This window comes from Dipodomys merriami, unplaced genomic scaffold (genome assembly GCF_024711535.1).
Source record: "Dipodomys merriami isolate MVZ:Mamm:240054 unplaced genomic scaffold, mDipMer1.0.p SCAF_17, whole genome shotgun sequence".
Taxonomy (NCBI): domain Eukaryota; kingdom Metazoa; phylum Chordata; class Mammalia; order Rodentia; family Heteromyidae; genus Dipodomys; species Dipodomys merriami.
The window spans coordinates 25,888,199-25,910,460 of record NW_027203048.1 but is presented as its reverse complement, the minus strand read 5'-3'; the positions used below and the strand labels follow the sequence as shown (position 1 = coordinate 25,910,460).

The 22,262-nt window shown below is 39.0% G+C and overlaps 1 protein-coding gene across 3 annotated transcripts in view; it reads left to right on the top strand.

The window, feature by feature from the left end:
* Positions 1-22,262, top strand: part of Fbxo11 (F-box protein 11) — a 94,083-nt gene that overhangs the window by 44,935 nt on the left and 26,886 nt on the right. For 2 of the 3 annotated variants that reach the window (XM_070025546.1, XM_070025548.1), the window contains exons 2-4: positions 20,309-20,436; positions 20,668-20,749; positions 21,361-21,505. In XM_070025546.1, the coding sequence (XP_069881647.1) occupies positions 20,329-20,436; positions 20,668-20,749; positions 21,361-21,505 (335 nt within the window). In that variant the 5' untranslated portion in view covers positions 20,309-20,328. The remainder of the gene's footprint in view (positions 1-20,308; positions 20,437-20,667; positions 20,750-21,360; positions 21,506-22,262) is intronic. The other variant, XM_070025547.1, reaches the window with a different exon arrangement.

Below are 22,262 nucleotides of genomic sequence, written 5' to 3'. Positions count from 1 at the left end.
TTTGAGGAGAATCCTTAGAAAGAATTATACCTTGCACATATTTTGAGATTTGCACTTGAATTTTGAATTTAGGGCCTTGTAGTTGCTAAGCAGGTACTACTTGAACCACATCTTTAGACCGTTTAGCTTTAGTTATATTGAGGTTAGGGTCTCAGTGTGTATGCCATGGTTGGCCTACATAATTGAGATGGCAGGTTTAAACCAACATGCTCAATCACTGATTGTGGTGGATGTGCTAATTTTTGCCAGGTTGGCCTTGATACTCAATCCTCCTGCTCTCTGCCTCCTGACTAGGAATTATGTTACAAGTATGAGTCACTGCTCCTACCTTGAATATTTTGATTGTTTGCCCCGTATATTGGATTTTCATAAGTATCAACATATAGGCCATAGATTTGTTCTCCTTAAGGACCTAGGATGACAGTTTAACACACATAATACAACATTTATCCTTGTTTCATTTTACTAGGAGAAAAAGAAAGGACCATCCCTCTCTCAGACAAATAAAAAAATAAAAAAATTTGAGCTGGACCAAATTGATATCTACCATCCTACCCTTAGTTGGTATAAAATGACCATAAATGGCTTAGGTTGGAATGGATATGTGAAGCCAGTTATTGTATCTAGTTCATGTTTTCAGGGAACCTGCCATTCAGGAGAAACCACCAATCAGGCTACATAGAGTTCAGTACTCTAAAATTAACCTGTGCCAAATATCAGTAGACCTGAACATCTATAACTTGAAACTACATGGACTAGGTTCCATTACTGTCAGAAAATTATTGTTGAACACAACTTACTAAAAAATCTAGATTTTCATGATTGTTATCTTGAATACTGTAATACTGTGAAATGCATGCTTCATTTTTCCCATAATACCACTCAGCTTCCCACCAACAAATTTTCCAACAGATCTGAAGTTTTCATTTTATTGCTTCAATTAAGCACATTATTTACATTGCTTTTGGGATACCATTTGCTTTTTGAAATGCTATTTTCACAAAATCAAGGGCAGAGAAACATTCAGATAACACAGTGATTTAAATATAGCTGATGATAATTTGGGACTGACCTTCTCCACATCAGTTGAGCTGCATAATACATTTGTGGGAATTTGGTTTTGAATTTTTTTACACCAGGCATTTATTTAGGGTCCTTAATCCTTTCAATGTTTGTCCCACAATTCAAAAACACTTTTTTAAAAAAATTATTATTATAGAGATGATGTACATAGGGATTATAATTACATGAGTCAGTTACGTAACGAATACATTTCCTTTTGTACAGTGTCTTCTGTTAGTTCCCCAGTTCTCTTCTAATCCTTCTTTCCTGTCTCCACCCATGAGTTGTATAGTTCACTTTCATTAATGTCCAGTGAGCTCCAGGCTTAGTCAAAACTCTATGTAAGAAGTTCACAAGTAAGAGGCTTATTATACATTATTTATGGATGTATATTTTTACAAAGTCTTCAATAATTAAGTTTGAGATCTGTTATATGTACTGATTTAAGGATTAATAGGGAAAGGGCGCTAATTCTCCGCTCCTTCCCCCCCCCCCCCCCATTTTCCAGTAGAACAGAGCTAAGTCTCTGTGACCATTTGGTGTAACATACCTCTTTTGTTTCTTCTAAAGAGTCTAAAATGCTTATTAGCCTTCTTAATTAAGGATATAAACTCATTTATAATTGCCTTTTACATTTAGTAGCCAGTCACACCAAATATAACCTGTTTCTAATGCCCTCGTTGTTGAAGATCTTTCAGTTGTATGCCTTCTGGCAAGAGTTTACTACTCAATATTTAGACTATTCGTGATAAAGTGTTCAGTAGTCTCATTTATCTTAACACTAAGAAATTGAAGCAGTAAAGACTTCTGATTAGCATACTGTGTTAGTTTTAAAATCCATGTACTTTTTTCTTAGAAAAATTAAGCTCCTGGGGCTGGGAAGGTGGCTTAGTGGTAGAGTGCTTGCCTTGAATGCATAAGGCCCTGGGTTCCATTCCTCAGCACCACATAAGCAAAAAGAAAAAAAAGCCGGAAGTGGCGCTGTGGCTCAAGTGGTAGAGCAGTAGCCTTGAGCTGAAGAGCTGAGGGGACAGCACCCAGGCCCTGAGTTCAGGCCCCAAGAAAAAAGAAAAAGTGCCTATTTACCTTTTTTACTAGTTTATTGGAAAGTAAGTTTCTGTTAGTTTCATGGGCAGCTAGGAATTGTGACAACATGACAGCAAGAAAAGGAGAAACGGCTTAAAGGTGTATCTCAAGAAACCCAGCAAGCTGGGCACTGGTGGCTCATGCCTGTAATCCTAGCTACTCAGGAGGCTGAGACCTGAGGCTCAAGGTTCAAAGCCAGCCAAGGCAGAAAAGTCCGTGAGACTCTTATCTCCAATAACCCACTAGAAAATTGGAAGTGGCGCTGTGGCTCAAGAGGTAGAGTGCTTTCCTTGAGCTGAAGAGCACAGGGACAGCACCCAGGTCCAGAGTTCAAGCCCAACACACACACAAAAAAAGAAACCCAACAATTTAGGATGCCTAGCTGAGGATATTCTTTAAAAAGACAAAATACTTTGAAGCCAGATGTTATGGTACAAGCCTATAATAATCCAAGCACTTGGGAGAATGAGAGTGGGGCAAAAGCACTGAGATGAGGCCACCCCAGGCCAATAATAGAATAGGTGCGGACTCAAAAAAAAAAATACTTTGGAAATATTTTTAATGAAAATGATTAAAATCAAAATTGTGGTATTGTGCTTATTTCAGATATCCTGAAAACAATTAATGTGAAAACATTGAGAAGTATAGGTTAAGAAAGACATGCTAAAGCTTAACTATTTTCTAAACAAGGGTCTAGAACAGTTTTGTTGGGGGGCTTGAATTTCACACCTCTAACTTTTTCAATCAAAGCTGGCTTTCTTACCACTTGAGCCAGACTTTCATTTCTTTCTTTTTGCTGGCTAATTGGAGATAAGAATCTTCCAGATTGCCTGGACCGGTTTTGAACATTTGAATCTCATTCTCAGCCTCCTAACTAACTAGGATTATAGGCATGATCCACCACCACTGGGCTGGATGGATCCTGTCATTTTTAAATCATGACAGATATTTCTCTAACTTACCCTCCCCTCAGCCAGTTCAGATTAGTTTGATCTAAACTTATATGTCATAAAAATGAAGCATCGATTCTGGCACAAAGCAATGCCTAGTCCTCTGTATTTTATTTTTACATTTTAATATTTGATTTTTGAGTAGGTAGGTTTAAGTTACCCATATGACTTACCTGGTTAGTACAGTAAGAATTCATTACATACATGTTAATATGAATGTTTAGTTTTATACGTACTAATACTTTTTGCAGACTAGTAACTGCTTTGTGTGTGTGTGTGTGTGTGTGTGTGCGTGCGTGCACACGCGTGCACACGCGCACACACACGCACTATTTCTGGACTTGAAGTATGGGCCTGGGTGCTGTCCCTGAGCTTTTTTTACTCAAAGTTAGCACTCTACCACTTGAGCCACTGTTCCATTTATGGTTTATTAATAGTTAATTGGAGATAAGAATCTCATAGACTTCCATGCCCAGGCTTGCTTTGAACCATGATTCTCAGATCTCAGCCCCTTCACTACCTAGGATTACAGACATAAACCTCTGATGCCCAGCCTAGTAAAACTCCTTTTTAAGAACTATAATTTGAATTTTAGTAAAGCCAGAAATTGAGATTCATTAATTATTTATACTTCAGCAAATTGATGGCCTCAGTTTGTGAGACTACCACATACAAACCTAGATAATTTGTAATATTTTTGTCTAGTTCATACTTGTCCTAATATGATGGTTCCCCCCCTATACTTTGAGTTATTCGTACATAGTAACCCTGAGGTAGGGTATCTTACTGGTATTTTGGCGCCATCTGCTGTTCTTTAGTGCGATTCTTTATTTACTCTGGTAAAAACTAGTAGGTAGTAGATTCAGAGATAGTTCTTCTTTTTGTCCATATAAGCATAAGAATAAAATCTTGATTCTTATATCTCAGTTACTAGTTATCTTTTTATAATTTTAGTTATAAGAAATAAACTTATATTTCTGTTGGCTCTGCCACTTTGTTCAGTGACTTTTGAGTTCCTGAATACTGTCCTCAGCTTACTGATTCTCATGACAAAGGCATCCCAAGTCAGACAACTTCACTGGATTCTCTGCTTACCTTGCTCATGTTCTTAGTGTCCCATCTCTTTAACATTTTGTACTTTAGTATAGCAATATGTATGCATGGGAGTTTGAAAGTATTGATTTGCTCATTAATTCCCATGTATGTCTTTTTTCCCCCAAAAGTGGCATGTTCTTTGTTAACTGGTGCAATTTATATGCGAATTAGAAAGTAAATCTGCATGCACTAGTAAGCATAGACTTCTATTAGAAATTTGTTGCCCTAATTAAAAGACTCGTGTACAGAGTAATGATAGATGAATCCTGAGCAATGGATTTTGAGTAAAGTAGATGAATTTCTAAGAGTGGTATCTATTTTAATTGCTCACTTTACTCTTTTATTTATGTACCACATTTAAACATTGTGTATTGACTTCTGTAATGATCTACTTAAAGCATTCAATCTTCCTGCCTCATCCCCATGTAACTTTTTTTGGGGGGTGGGGGGTTTCCTGTCGTGGGGCCTGAACTCTGGGCCTGGGCACTGTCCCTCAGCTCTTCAGCTCAAGGCTAGCGCTCTACCACTTGAGTCACAGCTCCACTTCCGGGTTTTTCTTTTTTGCTTATGTGGTGCTGAGGAATCAAACCCAGGGCCTCAGGCATGCAAGGCAAGCTCTCTACCACTGAGCCAACTTCCCAGCCCCATCCCCATGTAACTTTAACTCAGTTATTTTACAAAATTTTATTTTTCCTTAGCTTGCTTTTCACTATTATACTGGTTAAATTTTCCACTTTCGTCATTAAGGTTAATGTATATATCACCTTTTTAACCTTATTATAATTTATTGACATAAAAGATGTATCAAAAATTACAAATAATAGTAGAGTATATTGACATTTAAAATTTCATATAACCAGTTAACTCTTACACATGGATATTTTTTTTTTTGATTTTTCACCTAACATTTTTTTTCAATGGCCAAACCTACAGTGGCAATTGATGAGTAAATACAGTTTGGGCTTTTCATTCAGGGTTTTATTTTGGTGTTGTAGCTGTTTGTGGAGTGTTTTTTGTTTGGTTAGGTGGGTTTTTAGACCTAAGCAGGAACAGGTATAAACAAAGGGATTACAAAAGTGATTACAAAAGAATAGCACATCAGTCAGATGGGAGCATGGGCAGGCTAATGAAAGGGCAGCCTCCATGAGAGGCCTAAGACCAAAAGGTACTATGGGAATCTATATAACTGAGTGTGATGATTCTTGCTGTATACCAGCTATGATGATGTGGTTTTCTTCAATGGTTTGTTTGTAGATTGACTTTTTAAAAAAGTTATTATCTTAAGTAGTTGTACAAAAGGAGCTATAGATTGACATTGCAAGTTGAAAATGTAGCCTGGTATGATGGCTTATAATCTTAGCTACTTAGGAGGCTGTGTTCTGAGGATCATCTGAAACCAGCTGGGGCAGACAAATCTGAGAGACTGATCTCTAATCAAGGAGCAAAAAAGTCCAGTAGTGGATGGCTCAAGGGCAAGAGCTCTAGCCTTGAGTGAAAAAGCTGAATGAGAGTACCATCCCTGACTCACATCAGCAGAAAAGGAAAAAAAAAAAAATTAAGGGAGAAAAAGAAGGTGGAGAAGTAGCAGTGGTGGTAGTAGCAGCAGTAGCAATTGTTACTGAAAAATAGAAATTGTTTTAAGAACCTGAGTGTTGTGGGATAAGGGAATGTGATAGAGAAGTTAAGGATGGCCAAGATATATTGTATACATGTTTGGAAATATCACAATGAAAACCTCTTTTTTTGTAAAAATGTAACAGGTTAAAAATAACAATAATAACCAGGCACTGGTGACTACTCAGGTGGCTGAAACTTGAGGATCACTTTTTGAAGTAGGTAGAGTGCTAGCTTTGAGGAAAAAAAAAAAAAAAAAAAAGCTCAGGGATAGCACCCAGGCCCAAAAAAGTAACAATGTTCATCTTACAGGGACTATACAGCTGTATTACTATGTAGTGCTCTGATACTTGCTAAACTTCTATTTCTCCAGCTAATATTATCTATCATCCCTGGACCACTCAAAAGGGATTGTTCTTAGCTGTGCTGAGAGATTCTTTTAAAAATACTACTTACTGCTTTTTATCTTGTCCTCAAGTTTTACAAGCTTCCTACTACTTATTTTGTGTGTGTGTGTGTGTGTGTGTGTGTGTGTGTGTGTGTGTGTGTGTGTGTGTGTGTGTGTGTCTGTCTGTCTGTCTGTCTGTCTGTCTGTCTGTCTGTCTGTCTAGGAAAGCATTTCCTAGAGTTCTCTTCCAAGTGTATTAGCTTCTCTGGAACTGCTTCATACTCTGCCTTTTGGAAATAGGAATATTGCAGCTTCCTTCAGTTTGGGCTTTACTGACTTAGAAGTCATTCTGAGGTAGCTGGCTTGACAGCACTAGTCTTATAGGTCCCAAGGTCACATCTTCTTCTACCTGATTTTCTTGCACCTCTGAGGTAATCACTTGTTCCCAATTCCTTTGCATGGTCTCCTAGGGGAGGCAGACCATGATGACAGAGTTCTTAAGCATTTTATCCACAGAAATGGAGGGACAAAGTAGAAACTATGTTTAAAATGATTTTTTTTTATCTAGTTTGGCAACTTAATACTTGTCAGATAATTATTTGGTCCTTTTACATTTAGGTCTAGAGAGATTCACTGATTTGTTCAAAGTCATACAACTAAATACAGCTTGTGTTCTAACACTTCACATTTGATTTTACTTTTTACAAGTTGTAATTAGAAAGCAATCTGTGATAAGAAGTAATGAAAGGCTTTAAAGACAAGGTGGAGTTGTTCTGAACATTGAGTGACAACATTGTATACGTACAGTTGAAAGAGATGAGTATTTCAATCACAGATATGTGGCATTTGTATATGTGTATATGTAGCATCTTTGGAAAAGATTAGTATAGTTCAGCTAATAATAACTAATGAGGTCTTCTTTATAGGAGTAGAGAAATAAGTTTTTTTTGGTTTTGTTTGTTTTTTGTTTTTTTTGCCAGTCCTCACACTTGAATTCTGGGCCTGAGCCCTGTCCGTTAACTGTTGTGCTCAAGATTAGCAGCCACAGCTTCACTACCAACTTTCTTGGTAGTTTGTTGGAGAGGAGGAGACTCTCGGACTTTCCTACTTTCCTGCCTGCTGACTTTGAAGCATGATCCTCAGATCATCCCTCCTGAGTAGCTAGGATTATAGGCATGAGCTACCAGCATCTGGCAGTAATAGGTATATTTAGTAGTATTTAAATATTAAGAGTTTGGGACTGTGAATGTGGCTTACTGGTAGAGTGCTTGCCTAGCATGCATGAAGTTCTGGGTTCGATTCCTCAGTACCACATAAACAGAAAAAGCTGGAAGTGGTGCTGTGGCTCAAGTGGTAGAGTGCTAGTCTTGAACAAAAGAAGCTCAGGTATAGTGCCCAGGCCCTGAGTTCAAGCCCCAGAACTGGCAAAAAAGATAGAGTTTGGAGTTTAGTGGCAGTCTTGAGTTCAGATTTTATTTCTTGCTACTTAATATGGTATAGTTTTGCACAAATTATTTAACTTTTCTGTGCCTGGCTTTCTATAAAATGATAATATGTTCCTTATAAAGTTAATGGGAAAATTTAGTGAGATGGTATATATTTGAAATAGTCTATACATGTACGTTTTCAGTAAATGTTAGGTACACAATAGTAGTAATACTATTATTCCAGTTATGGTTGCTATATTGTCATCATCTTTGAATTGATTTTATGAAAACATCCAAATTATTTTGTAATGAAAATAAAGACAAAAGCATTATACTTAACCAGCTGACCTGAAAATGATTTTATTATTATATACTGGCTTATACCATTTCATGTAATTTTAATGGGTCTCAGATATCCACCAATAATAATTACTGTTTTCCTGATATATGTGTGTATATAGTTTTTTGGTGGGAGTGCTGATACCTGTGGCTTAAACTCAGGGACTTGCACTCTTGTTCAGCTTTTTCATTTATAGCTGGAACTCTACAACTTGTCATATTCCTGTGGTCCAGTTTTTTTGTTTTGTTTTTTTGTTTCTGATTAATCGGAGATAAAATTTTGCAGGTTTTTCTGTTCTGGGTGGCTTTGAACCTTGATCCTCCCAATCTCTGACACCTAGGTGATTTCTTAACATATTAATAGAAATTATATTGCAGTTACAGTCTAAAGGAAACTCTGAAACAGAACTGGTCATGCCTATCCTCCCATTTGTTTTCCTTTCAATGGGATAGTTGTGACATTCACAAAGATTAAATGTTGAGTGATTTGTAAGACTATATAGTTCTATATTTTGCCCTTCCTGATCTTGGCTATTCCTATAAAACTAAATCAATAAAAAGGCATTTCCAGAAATATCTAGATTTTATGTGGAAATAAAATTACGGGCAAGTTAAATTGTTTTTCTTTAACCTGTGTACATATGATGACTTGTTTATTCCACTTGTCTATACCCTAGTATAGCACGTGCTGTATTGTTCAGTTATTTGTTTGCATGTCTCTTTCCCTTCTAGAACAGTTCTTTGGCGGCATATCTCTGGGTCCTAATGCTTGCTAGGCAGGCACTTTTACCACTGAATCACAGTTCCATCCCTGTTTCCTACTGATTAGTTTTGTTCATTTGTTTTGAGATCTTCCTATGAATGTTATATCTATGTTAGGCTTTCTGACATACACAGCCATGTCCTCCTCTCTGTTGAGAAAAGATCTCATGAATTTTTCTTTCCAGGCTGAGTACTCCCAATCCTTAGCCTTCCAAGTTGCTAAGGTTACAAGTGTGAGCCACTGTTGCCTGGCTTGTGGCAGATCTTTACAGTGATTACCAAGTAGATGAAAATTAGCAATATTTAGTTGATAAATTCTGTGAATCCTACTTTAGCCTAAAATTAAGCTAGAGTTGTTAATTTGGAGCTCTGGTCATTCTGCTTTTGTTGTTGTTGGTGGTGGTGTTGGTGGTGGTGTTGGTGGTGGTGGTGGTGGTGGTGGTCATGGTCAGTGGGGCTCCTCAGCTCAAGGCTAGTGCTCTACCTCTTGAGCCACAGCACTACTTCCAGTTTTCTAGTGGTTTATTGGAGATCAGAGTCTCTCTCACGCACTTTCCTGCCCCGTTTGGCTTTGTACTGTGATCCTCAGATCTCAGCCTCCTGAGTAGCTAGGATTACAGGCATGAGCCACCAGCACCTGGCTTGGTCATTCTGATCTTAATGACAGATTTGATACTCTAATCACATCAGTGTTTACTTGAGTGTAATAGTACTTCCAAATTTCATTGTTACCCAGTTGAATTTGGATATATTTTAAAGTGATGAAGGTTATTAACTTTGAAAATAATTTTTATCACTTAGAAAAAAAATGAGGGCTGGGAAGGTGGCTCAGTGGTAGAGCGCTTGCCTTGCATGGATGAGGCCCTGGGTTCGATTCCTCAGCACCATATAAGCAAAAAGAAAAAAAGCCAGAATTGGCGCTGTGGCTCAAGTGGTAGAGCACTAGCCTTGAGCTGAAGAGCTGAGGGACAGCGCCCAGGCCCAGAGTTCGGGCCCCACGACCGGACCCCTCCCCCCCCCCCAAAAAAAGGGAAAAAAATGAAGCTGTTTTTATGAGCCCCCACCCTTATCCCCAGTCCTGGGCCTTGAACTGTGGGCCTAGGCACTTTCTCTAAGCGTCTTTTTGCCAAGACTAGTGCTCTACCACTTGAGCTACAGCACCGATTCCAGCTTTTTCTATGATTAATTGGAGATAAGAGTCTCATGGACTTTTCCTGTCCTCTCTGACTTCAAACCCCAATCCTCAGATCTCAGCCTCCTCAGTAGCTAGATTACAGGCGTAAGCAACTGGCACCTGGCTGTTTTTATGTATTTTGACTTTTAGAAACTACTGAAAATGTAAAGCTGGATAAATAAATATAAAAAATTAAGAAAGAATTTTTAAAGGTTCCATTTAAGGGAGAATACGTATTTATGTATATGCTAATACTGGAGCTGAACTCAGAGTCTTGCTCTCTTACTTAGCTTTTTCACTTGAGACTGGTGTATTATCATTTGAGCCACATCTCTACTTCCAGCTTGTTGCTGGTTAATAAGAGATAAGAGTCAGATTTGTCTGCCTGGGCTGGCTTTTAACTTCAGTCCTTAAATCTTAGTCCCAAGAGTAGCTGGGCTTGTAGGCCTGAGTCACCAGTGTCCTGCAGAGGATGCTATTTTATACTCCCTTTCCTGAAAGCAGTGGTAGAGAATTTCTTGGGCAGATAGAATGTGATATTGTAATAGGAAAATGAAAATAAAGTGAAGTTATTCCCAAGTAATCCTTGAATTAGTAATTGTCAAAAATCTAGAGACTTTCTTTTTTCATCAGGCTGAATTGTATCAATTCTGGGATATAGACACTTTGTTATCTGCAGTATTTATAATTTTGACATAAACAAGTGCCAATCCTCTCAACATGATGGGCTTTTTCAAATATAGGATAGCATGTCCAACATGATACATCAATTTTTTTTGTGTGTTTACTTTTTTTTAATTTAATTTTATTTTATTTGTGAACATACTGTACAGAGGGGTTACAATTACATGGGCAGGATAATGCGTACATTTCTTACCAAGCATTGCAGCCTCCTCCTTTGTTTACCCTTCACATCCCTTCCCAGCCTCCCCCCTCCCCCCCAACCTCCCCCCCCCCCCCCCCCGCACCGACATTGTAAAGCTCGTTTTGGACGTGACAACTTGTACTTCTCATTGTTGCAACAGGTCCACCTGATGATACATCAATGTTGTGCCATATGTAAATGATAATAGCTACTCTATGCATTCTGGCTGTGTACTCTCCTACTGTCAATGCATTTTCAGAGTAATAACATTCCTTAATTTTTTCTTTTTTGTTGTGTTATGCCAAGCCAGTTCTAGGACTTGAACTCAAGGCCTGGGTGCTGTCCCTTAGCTTTTTTACTTAAGGCTACCCCTCTACCACTTGAGCCACAGCTCCACTTCTGACTGTTTGTTAATTAGAAATGAGAATCATGGAATTTCCTGCTCAGTCTGGCTTCGAACTGGGGTCTTCAGATCTCAACCTTCCTAGTAGCTAGGATTATAGGCAAGAATCACCAGTGCCCAGCCTCATATGAGTGTTTTGTTTGTTTGTGCTGGTAATGGGGCCTGACCTGGGCACTGTCTGTGAGCTATTTTGCTCAAGGCAAGCCATAGCTCCACTTCCTTTTTTTTTTTTGGTAGTTAATTGGAGATAAGAGTCTCATGGACTTTCCTGCCCAGGCAGCTTTGAACCATGATCCTCAGATCTCAACTTCCTGAGTAGCTAGGATTACAGCACCTGGCAAATGAGTTTTTAGTTTTTATTTCTGGTATGGAAGATTTACATCCTGAAGAATAATCAGAAACATCTGATTACAAGTCAAGCTTTTTTTGTTGTTGTAATTTTTTTAATATGCATTTTTTATTGTAAAGATATTGTACTGAGGGGTGACAGTTACATGAGTAAGGTAGTTCATACATTTCCTATTACAGGCCAAGCTTTCACTTTTGGCTTCCCTACCTTAAAATATGTAAGTTTTAAGTTAAATATTTCAAAGAATATTTTAAATTAATTTTGTCTTGATTGTAATTTATTTGTGCATTTTTTAAAGTTAAACCAAATCTGTGGTGGTTCCCAACTGTGTTAGAAACAGTTGTCAAGTGGTAGTTCCTTGCAGTGCGACTGGAGCTGTTTGTTCTAAACACACAGTCCTTAGTAGCGCAGATTTGTGTGTGTCTGTTGGTAAGTAGTTTGGAATATACATGTATTTGTGGGAGGAAAAACTTTTATATTAAATTTCATAAGCTTCTGTTTTTAACCTAAAGTGTAGAGACTTTAAGCCAATAGTATAGGTACAGGATTCTTTTTGAATCCTAACATAAATTTTCAGTGCTGTTTAATGCTAAAATTTCAAAGATAAATTTTTGTTAAGAAACATTTATTTTTCAGAAGGCTTTACTTATCCCCATAGGTTCCTATTAATAGTGAAGAATGTATATTTTTAGGATTTGAAGTTAAATCTAGAAATTCTAAAATTGATGTATGACATTATTTTTAATTGCATGATATTAATTTTATCACTTAAAAGACCTAGTAAGCTTTAATGAAAGATACATGCAAATGTATGACATATAGGTATGGGGAGTTCACATACACACAAACATGTGCACATGCCCTACAGTAGTAGCTATTAGTTTCATTTGGCTATTGAGCACTTGACATGGTTAATCTGAATCAAAGGGTTAAAAATGCATACTGATTTTTAATGTAGTATGAAAATGTAAAACCTCTCAGTAGTAATTAAATATTTTCCTTGCATGCGGAAGCAGGATTTTTTATTGTCTTTAGATAGTTTTCCAGAGGGGTTGCCATTTAGCATGTCCATTTATGAGTGCAGTGAGCCTCGGTCAACCCCACTCCTCCATCATTCTCATGCCTTCCAACCTCACCTGTGAAACAACGTAGGTAGAATGTGTTAAAATGGGTTTAAAAAAAACAGCTATTGAATGTTTTTGCTATTGAGAAATTTTAGTAGTCTTAGATTATAGCTTTACATTTTAATATTGGAATTCTGTGATTACATATTAAAACTACAAAGTTTAAGAATTTAGGCTGGAAACTGGGTACTGGTGGCTCAAGCCTATAATCCTAGCTACACAGGAGGCTGAGATCTGAGCATTGCAGTTAAAAGCCAGCCCAAAGCCGGAACATCTATGAGACTTATTTCCAGTTAACTACTCAAAAACTGAAGTGGCACTGTGGTTCAAAGTTGTAGAGCGATAGCCTTGAGCACAAAAGCTCAGGAACAGTGCCAGGCCGAGTTCAAGCTCCAGGACAGGGGTCAAAAAATAAAAAATAAAAATAAATAAACAATAGGCCAGGATAGCGATATATTTTAGTATAGTGCTTGCCTAGCATGTAAGGTCCTGGGTGCTTGATCCTAGCACCCCACACACACACAAAAAATACAACAAGAATAATACACATCAAAATAATAACTGTTGCATATGTGTGTGCATGCTGGACCTGGAGCTTGAACTCAGAGCCTGGGTGCTGACCCTGAAATTTTTTGCTCAAGGCTAGCGCTTTACCACTTGAGCCACAGCTCCACTTCCAGCTTTTTGGTTGTTAATTAGAGATAAGAGTCTCACAGACTTTTCTGCCTGAGCTGATTTTAAACTCTGATCCTCAAATCTTAGCCTCTTGAGTTGTAGGATTTACAGGCATGAGCCATCAGCACCTGGCTACATAAAAATTACTTTAAAGCCTTGGTTTTAGATTTGTTGGCACAAAATTGTAATTAATCAGTTGTGGTAATGCACTCCTTGATCCCCTCATTTGGGAAGCTGAGGCAGGAAGATGTTGAGATGAAGTCTACACTGGGTTACCCTGGGCTATATAAGCAAGGCCCTGTCTCCAAAAAATAAAATAAAATAAACAATTTTTTAAAAAATCTTCCTTGCCCATATAATTGTAACCCCTCTGTACGGTATTTTCACAATAAAAAAATTTTTTTAAAAGACGTCCTTTCTCCTTCATGGCCTCATGGTTCTGTGTGGAGCCAGTTTGGCAGCTACCATGGATAAGTGCTATCATGGCCATCTCAGAAAATTTGGGTATCAAACATAAAAATAGATTTTTAATGGAGAAGACATATTAGGGATAAAAGGAAGCCATTACATAATGATGAAGGGGATACTTCATCATAAAGAAGAAATTAATCTTGAATCTATATTATATTAAATAAATTAAAAATATAAATATATATTAAATAACAAATACAAAATTTAAAAGACTAGAGGTGTAGGGAGAAATTTTGATGTATTTCCTTTTGAAGCCAATAGATAGATTACCCCCACCCAACAAAAGAAAGATATGCAATATTTGAACAACATAGTTAAAAGCATGGGTTAAAGCATGTTTAAATTGTAGTTGAAAAAAATCATAAATACTCCTTTCAACTACAGATAAAATATTTGTAGAAATTACCACATATTAAACCACAAAAAGGATGGATCCTCAAATTCCTTTGCTTATTACATGGGGTACATTTTCTGACTGTAGGAGAGTACATTGAAAAATTAGTTTTCCCAGTTTCATTTGAAAGCAATATTCAAAGAATAATGCCAACTCAGCATCGGTGGTTTATGTCTGTAATCCTAGCTACTCAAGAGTCTAAGATCTGAAGATTGCAGTCAAAGCCAGAAGTTAGCTGTGGCTCAAATAGTAAGAATGCCATCCTTGGGCAGAAAATCTAAGAGACCCTGAGGTCAAGTCCTAGGACCAGCACAAAAATGGAATAGATGAATGAAATTAAAATAAAAAGGTTAAAAACTTTCTGAATATGAGCCAAGCTTACTTATTGTTGAGGTTTCTGGTTGTTTTTTGCATGTACCATTCAGTTCTTGCATAGTCCCTAGATTTTTTTTTTTCTGCTTATGTGGTGCTGAGGAATCGAACCCAGGGCCTCAAGCATGCAATGCAAGCACTCTACCACTGAGCCACCTTCCCAGCTTTATATAAGTTTTTTAAGCAGGTTGATGATTATAAGATACTACAGTAATTCTACCCCTCCCTAATCTACAAGTTCACTTTACATGGTTTTATTTACTTAAAAGCAGCTATGGTCCAAAAATGTTCAATAAAAAAATTCCAGAGCTAACTTATCATAAGCTTAAAATTGCGCACCTTTCTGAACAGCATGAGGAAGTCTTGTGTGTTCAGTTCTATCCCAATTCATAAATAATTTCTTTGTCCAGTATATCAAGCTGAATATGTTATCTATCTGTTAGTTACTTAGTAGTTGCCTCAGCTATCAAAATAATTGTTAATATCACAGGGCTTGTGTTCAATTACCTGTCATTTAAGTTAGCCTCAAAGTATTGGGTGTGCCAGTGGCTCAGGAGGCAGAGATCTAAGGATTGAGGGTAGCCCAGGCAGAAAAGTTCCCATGAGAATTATCTCCAATTAACCACTCAAAAACCAGAAGTGGTGCTGTGACTCAGTGATAGACCACTGGCCTTGAGCAAAAGAGCTCAGGGACAGCACCAGGCCCTGAGTTTAAGCCCCATGACTGACCAAAAAATGTTCAGGGAATAGTGCATAGGCCTTGAGTTTAAGCCCTAGTACTGGCGCGCGCGTGCGTGCGTGCGTGCGTGTGTGCGTGCGTGTGTGTGTGTGTGTGCGTGTGCGAGCGCACACACACATACACAAAAAAGGTGGCCTCAAAGTAAAAGAGTAATAATGAAACAATTTGGTCATGCCAAAGAGAAGTCAGAACACGCTCCCTTGAAGTGAAAAGGTGAGTGTTCTCAACTTAGTAAGTACAGAAAAAGTCACATGCTAAGATCTAAACTAAGAAAGAACTAACCATGAAATTGTGAAGAAAGAAAACAATTTTTTTTTTTTTTGCATCTCAGACTAAAAACTACTGCTGCAATGCATGGTAATTCGTTAAAATGGAAAAGGCATTAAATTGTAGGATTTGGTACTATGCATGATTTCAGACATTCACTAGGGGCTTGAAACATATCCCCCATAAACTAGGAGAGACTTCTAATTGTCTTTAATAGATTAAACAATTTGGGCTTAAAAGGTTAAATTACCCACCCAGCTGACTGAAAAATGTCTGCTATCAAGTATATTTGTCTCACCCACTTTTTTGTTTTGTTTTGTCGGTCATGGGGCTTGAACTCTGGGCCTGGGCGCTATCCCTCAGCTCTTCAGCTCAAGGCAAGTGCTCTACTACTTGAGCTACAACGCCACTTCCTGTTTTTCTGAGTGAGATAAGAGTTTCACGGACTTTCCTTCCCTGGGCTGGCTTTGAACCTCAATCCTCAGATCTCAGCCTCCTGAGTAGCTAGGATTACAGGCGTGAGCCACCGGCGCCCGGCCTTGTCACCCCTTTAAACATGCACTTGTTAGCTGCAGGTGGTAGCACATTGTGTAATCCTAACACTTGGAAAGCTGTGGTAAGAGAATCATGAGTCTGAGGCCAGCCTAGCCTACATAGTATATTCAAGACTTTTTCTATCTTTTAGATGCCTTATTCAATCTTTGTTTCCCTTCCTCTGCTAAAAACATGTGTATGAGTTTTCTGACAGTTTTCTTTATAGATTTAATATCAGTGTTCTTTTTCTTGGGGGGGGGGGGAGCGGCCCGGTCCTGGGGCCTGAACTCTGGGCCTGGGCGCTGTCCTTCAGCAATTCAGCTCAAGGCTAGCGCTCTACCACTTGAGCCACAGCGCCACTTCCGGGATTTTTTTTGTTTTTGCTTATGTGGTGCTGGGGAATCGAACCCAGGGCCTTATATGTGCAAGGCAAGCACTCTACCACTGAACCACCTTCCCAGCCCCCAATATCCGTGTTCTTTTTTTTTTTTTTTTTTTTTTTGGTCCGGTTGTGGGGCCTGAACTCTGGGCCTGAGCACTGTCCCTCAGCTCTTCAGCTCAAGGCCAGTGCTCTACCACTTGAGCCACAGCGCCACTTCCGGCTTTTTTCTTTTTGCTTATGTGGTGCTGAGGAATCGAACCCAGTGCCTCAGGCATGCAAGGCAAGCGCTCTACCACTGAGCCAACTTCCCAGCCCCCCAATATCCGTGTTCTTAAACAGTTATGTTTTAGGTTTATTTCCCTTCCCCCTTCCTCCCCCCCCCCCCCCCCGCCTTTTTTTTTTTTTTTTTGCTGTTGCGGGGCCTGAACTCTAGGCCTAGGCACTGTCCCTCAGCTCTTCAACTCAAGGCTAGCACTCTACCATTTGAGCCACCACTCCACTTCTGGATTTTTCTGCTTACGTGGTGCTGAGGAATCAAACCCAGAGCCTCATGCATGCAAGGCAAGCACTCTACCACTGAGCTACCTTTCCAACCCCACCACCTGCTATTTTTGCCATCCAGTTTACTTGACAAAGAACCTGGTAGTTTGATACTGGAATCGGTTCCCTTACAAATTTGATCAGATTCAGGTTTGATACTTTCTATGATTTTTTTTTTTAAACCTATCCTGGGGCTTGAACTGGCCTGGGCACTGTCCCCAAGAGCTCCTTTTGGTCAAGGCTAGTTAGTACTCTACCACTTGAGCCGCAGTGCCACTTCAGGCTTTTTCTGTGATTAATTGGAGATAAGAATGTCATGGACTTTCCTGCCAGGGCTGGCTTTGAACCAGGATCCTCAATCTCCTGAGTAGGAGGATTACAATTATGAGTCACCAGTACCTGGCTTTTCATGAAATTATATTGTGATGGGTAGTACTCTTTAGCTGAACTTCTAGTCTAACACTAACGGGATTTTTACTCTTGCTTCCTATGTTACCTTCTCTGATTCATCTAGCTTCTGTTACCCTGTTTGCTTATTGGATCATCATTCACTCTAATACACATAATCTTATATCCCTGTTATCCCCTCTTCTATGTGATGATGCCCTTCTCTTCTTGCTCTGATTCTTAACTCCCCATTCCAGGCTATTCCCTTTCCCCTCCCACTTCCAGACTTCATTTCAACACCTCTTGAGCTCCAACACCATGTATCAGACCACCTTCTGTATGGATATTGGTGTTTGTTTTTGTTTGTTTGTTTGTTTGTTTTTTGTTGCAGGGCTTGAACTCTGAGCCTGGGTACTGTCCACTTGAGCCACAGTGCCACTTCCAGTTTTCTGGTGGTTAGTTGGAGATAAGAGTGTCACAGACTTTATTGCCCAGGCTGGCTTTTTTTTTTTTTTTTTTTTCTTGTCAGTTATAGGTTCGAACTCTGGGCTTGGGCCCTGTCCCTGTGGTCTTCAGCTCAAGGTGAGTGCTCTACTGCTTGAGCCACAGTGTCACTTCCAGTTTTCTAGTGATTTATTGGAGATAAGAGTCTTAGGGACTTTCCTGCCCAGGCTGGCTTTGAACTGTGATCCTCAGATCTTGGCCTCTTGAGTAGCTAGGATTATAGGCATGAGCCACCAGCACCTGGCATATTATTGTTTTTATTAAGTGCTTGTATAAGGAGGCTTCAGTTCTGTTAAGTCAGGTTGTGACTACAATGTATCTTGATCACTGTTACTCCTTCCACCATTCTTACCCATTTCCTCCCTCCTGTTCCTACCCTCAAGTGCCATCCTTCAATTTTTTTTCTTTTTTTCCAACAGTAATAATTTTTTTATTGTAAAGATGCTGTGCAGAGGGGTTACAGTTACATGAGTAAGGCAATGAGTACATTTCTTGTCGAGCATTGTTAGCCCTTCCCTTGTTCTCCCACTATCCCTTCCCTCTCCCACCTTCCTTATTCCTCCCCTCCTCCCCGCCCAAAGTTGTAAAGTTCACTTCCAGTATATTGTCTTGTGGGCATCATTGTTGCAATGGGTGTCTGTGTCCTTGTTTCAGTGTTCTGTTATTTCCCTTCCTCTCCTCAAATTAGACAAATGTATATATAAGATGCAGGGAACCCAAATCAAGTACAGTGACAACAGGGGATATATAAAGGAAACAACAAAAAAATCACATAGTACATTAAAAACCACAACAAAGAGAAACCTTATGTCTGTATCTTGGGTTCATTTCACTTAGCATTATCTTTTTAATTTTTAAAATTTTTAATCAATTTATTTTTTTCTCAAGTACTGTTTACTTTGTCGTATCTCCTTACGTATTATATTTAGCATCCACATATCAAGGCGACCATGTGCGTCTGTTTGTTCTTGGCTTACCTCAAAATGATTTTTTCTAGTTCCACCCATTTCCCTGTGAATGCCATTATTTTGTCCTTTCTAATGGCTGCATAACATTTCATTGTATATAGGTACCACATTTTTTGGACCCTCATCTGAGTTGTTTCCATATCTTGGCTCTTGTGAGCAGTGCTGCGATGAACATGTGTCCTTGTATCCTGGTTCCTGTTGCTCAGGGTCGATGCCTAGGAGTGGTACGACTGTGTCTTTCCAACTTGCTTTGCCTCTGGAATGTTTTGTACCTTACCTGGTATCTAATAATCCATATTTTTCATACCCTCTTAACTCTGCTTTGTTATATCACTTGATAGCCATATAGTACAACTTTCCTTCTTATTCCTCTTGTCATATGGACATCTTCCTCATGCTTTTTATTTTAAAAGGTATCTTCAAAGTTGAATAGAAAGGTAACATTTATTTCAAATGGTGTCTAATTTTATAAAAAGTTGTATCTGTGGGGCTGGGAAGGTGGCTCAGTGGTAGAGTGCTTGCCTTGCATACTTGAGGCCCTGGGTTCTATTCCTCAGCACCACATAAGCAGAAAAAGCCAGAAGTGGCACTGTGGCTCTAGTGGTAGAGCACTAGCCTTGAGCTGAAGAGCTGAGGGACAGCACCCCGGCCCAGAGTTCAGGCCCCACGACCAGCAAAAAAAAGAAAAGAAAGAAAGAAACCAGGTGCCAATGGCTCACGCCTGTAATCCTAGCTACTCTAGAGGCTGAGATCTGAGGATCGCATTTCAAAGCCAGCCCAGGCAGGAAAGTCCATAAGACTTTTTTTTTTTGTCAGTAGTGGGGGCTGAACTCTGGGCCTGGGCACTGTCTCTCAGCTCTACAGCTCAAGGCTAGCACCCTACCACTTGAGCCATAGCACTTCCAGCTTTTTCTGTTTATGTGGTGCTGAGGTAATCGAACCCAGGCCTCATGCATACAAGGCAAACACTCTACCATTGAGCCACCTTCCCAACCCTTATCTCCAATTAGCTACCAGAAAAGCAGAAGTGGTGCTATGACTCAAATGGTAGAGTACTCGCTTTGAGCTGAAGAACTCAGGGACAGTGCCCAGGCCCAAAGTTCAAGCCCCATGATCGGCCGGTGGGGGTAAGGGGGGCTAGAAAGGAATGCTGGGCTCCAGTGGTGTATGAGCTACTCAGGAGGCTGAGATCTGAGGATCACTGTTTGAAGCCAGCCCTGGCAGGAAAGTCTGTGAGACTCTTATCTCCAGTAAACTATTCAGAAAAAGCTGGAAATGGCACTTTGGCTCAAAGTGGTGGAGAGCCCAAGCCCTGAATTCAAGCCCCAGGACTGGCCAAAAAAAAGGGTCTTTTAAAAAAGATTATTGTTTCCATTGGCCTAAAAAAGGGAGGGGGATGTGTCTGTCATTTTTCATACTTCATTTGTTTTTTTGCAGATGATGATGTACCTGCAGATATGGTTGCAGAAGAATCAGGTCCTGGTGCACAAAATAGTCCATATCAACTTCGTAGAAAAACTCTTTTGCCGAAAAGAACAGCGTGTCCTACAAAGAGCAGTATGGAGGTAAGTTACTTGTAACTGCATTTTTTTCCCTAGTAATGAAGTATTTTTATTTATAGAAATACTGCTACAACTAAGAGGCTATTTATTTATTATTCTCTCTTAATGCTTTTGTTTTTGAAGTCGAAGAATTTTTAGGAAACAAAAATTGGGAATGTTCTTTTTTAGATGTGATGATTCTATATGGTAAAAATATTTACTTAATAAATTTTCTTTTTGTTTGTATTTTTGAAGGGTGCCTCAACTTCAACTACAGAAAACTTTGGTCATCGAGCAAAGCGTGCAAGAGTGTCTGGAAAATCACAAGATCTATCAGGTATTTTGTATGGGAAGCTAAGGGACAGGGTAAATGATTTTTAAAAGGTTATGTTAGATAAAAAAATTGAAATTAAATATAATATCAGATTTGGGAATGAGACAATTGTTATTACTAAATGTACATCAGAACCTAGCCTTCCCTCTGACTTTTTTTCCCCCAATCTGGTACTGTTGCTTGAACTCAAGCCTCAAGCTCTTGCTCAGTTTTTTTACTCACTGCTGACACTACTACCAGAGCTTCACCTCCACATCTGGCTTTTTGCTGGTTAATTGGAGTTAAGAGTCTCAAGGATTTGTCTGCTGGGGCTGGCTCAGAACCACAGTTCTCAGGTCTTAGCACCTGAGTAGCTAGGATCACAGGCCTGGGCCATCGGCACTTAGCCCTCTTTGACTTAAGAACTTTCTATATATGTTAGTCAGTTTCTCAAATAGTAAATAATAACTAAGAAAAAGAATATTTGTTAAGTCAAGATAAAGGTGTGTTATTTCTAAAATCCAGATACTTAAAGCTGTTTATTAGAGAAAATGGAAACAATGTTCTTTAAATAATGAGAAAATCATTGTTGGCATACTAAGTAGATTGTTTACATTTGTTAATGTCTTTTTTAGCAGCACCTGCGGAACAATATCTTCAGGAGAAATTACCAGATGAAGTAGTTTTAAAAATCTTCTCTTATTTGCTGGAACAGGATCTTTGTAGAGCAGCTTGTGTGTGTAAGCGCTTCAGTGAACTTGCTAATGATCCAATTTTGTGGTAAGTGAAAACCTCTTTATCTTGAAATACATTTTTTGCCCACTGAAATGCTAACCATACAGAAGTTGAAGTCTGAGTTGGTAGTTAAAAGTAAGTAGTTAAATAAAGTTAAATGCTTATAAATTTCAAGTTATCTTTTTATCATAAATTTAGGTTTGTCAGTGCAGGCAGGATTTGTGAAACAGTAAATGAAATGCTGTTTCAATTAATCAACTGAATAGCAACTGTTATCAATTAATAGCAACTGAGTGATTATAGGAAAGCTTTTTAATTCTGTGTGTGTGTGTGTGCATGCATACACACACACACACACACACACACACACATGCATGCACGCACGCACGCACGCATGCACGCACACATGACAGTCCTAGGGCTTAAACTCAGGGTCTAGGCACTGTCCCTGAACTTTTTGCTGAAGGCTTGTACTCTGTCACTTGAGCTTAGTTCCACTTCTGGATTTTTTTGGAGGTTAATTTGTGATAAGAATCTCATGGAATTTTCTTCCCAGCACTGGCTTCTGAGTAGGATTACAGGCATGAGCCATCAGTGCCTTGGCATTTAATAGTGTTTTAAAAGCAGAACTATGTAATTTAATATAGTAGGTGGATTCAAAGTTTAGAGTAAGGTGGGTGCTGATGGATCACTCCAATTAACCACCAGAAAACCAGAAGTTGGTGCTTTGGCTCAGAAGTAGTAGAGCATTAGCCTTTAGCAACAAGAGCTCAGGGATAGCACCCAGGCTCTGAGTTCAAGC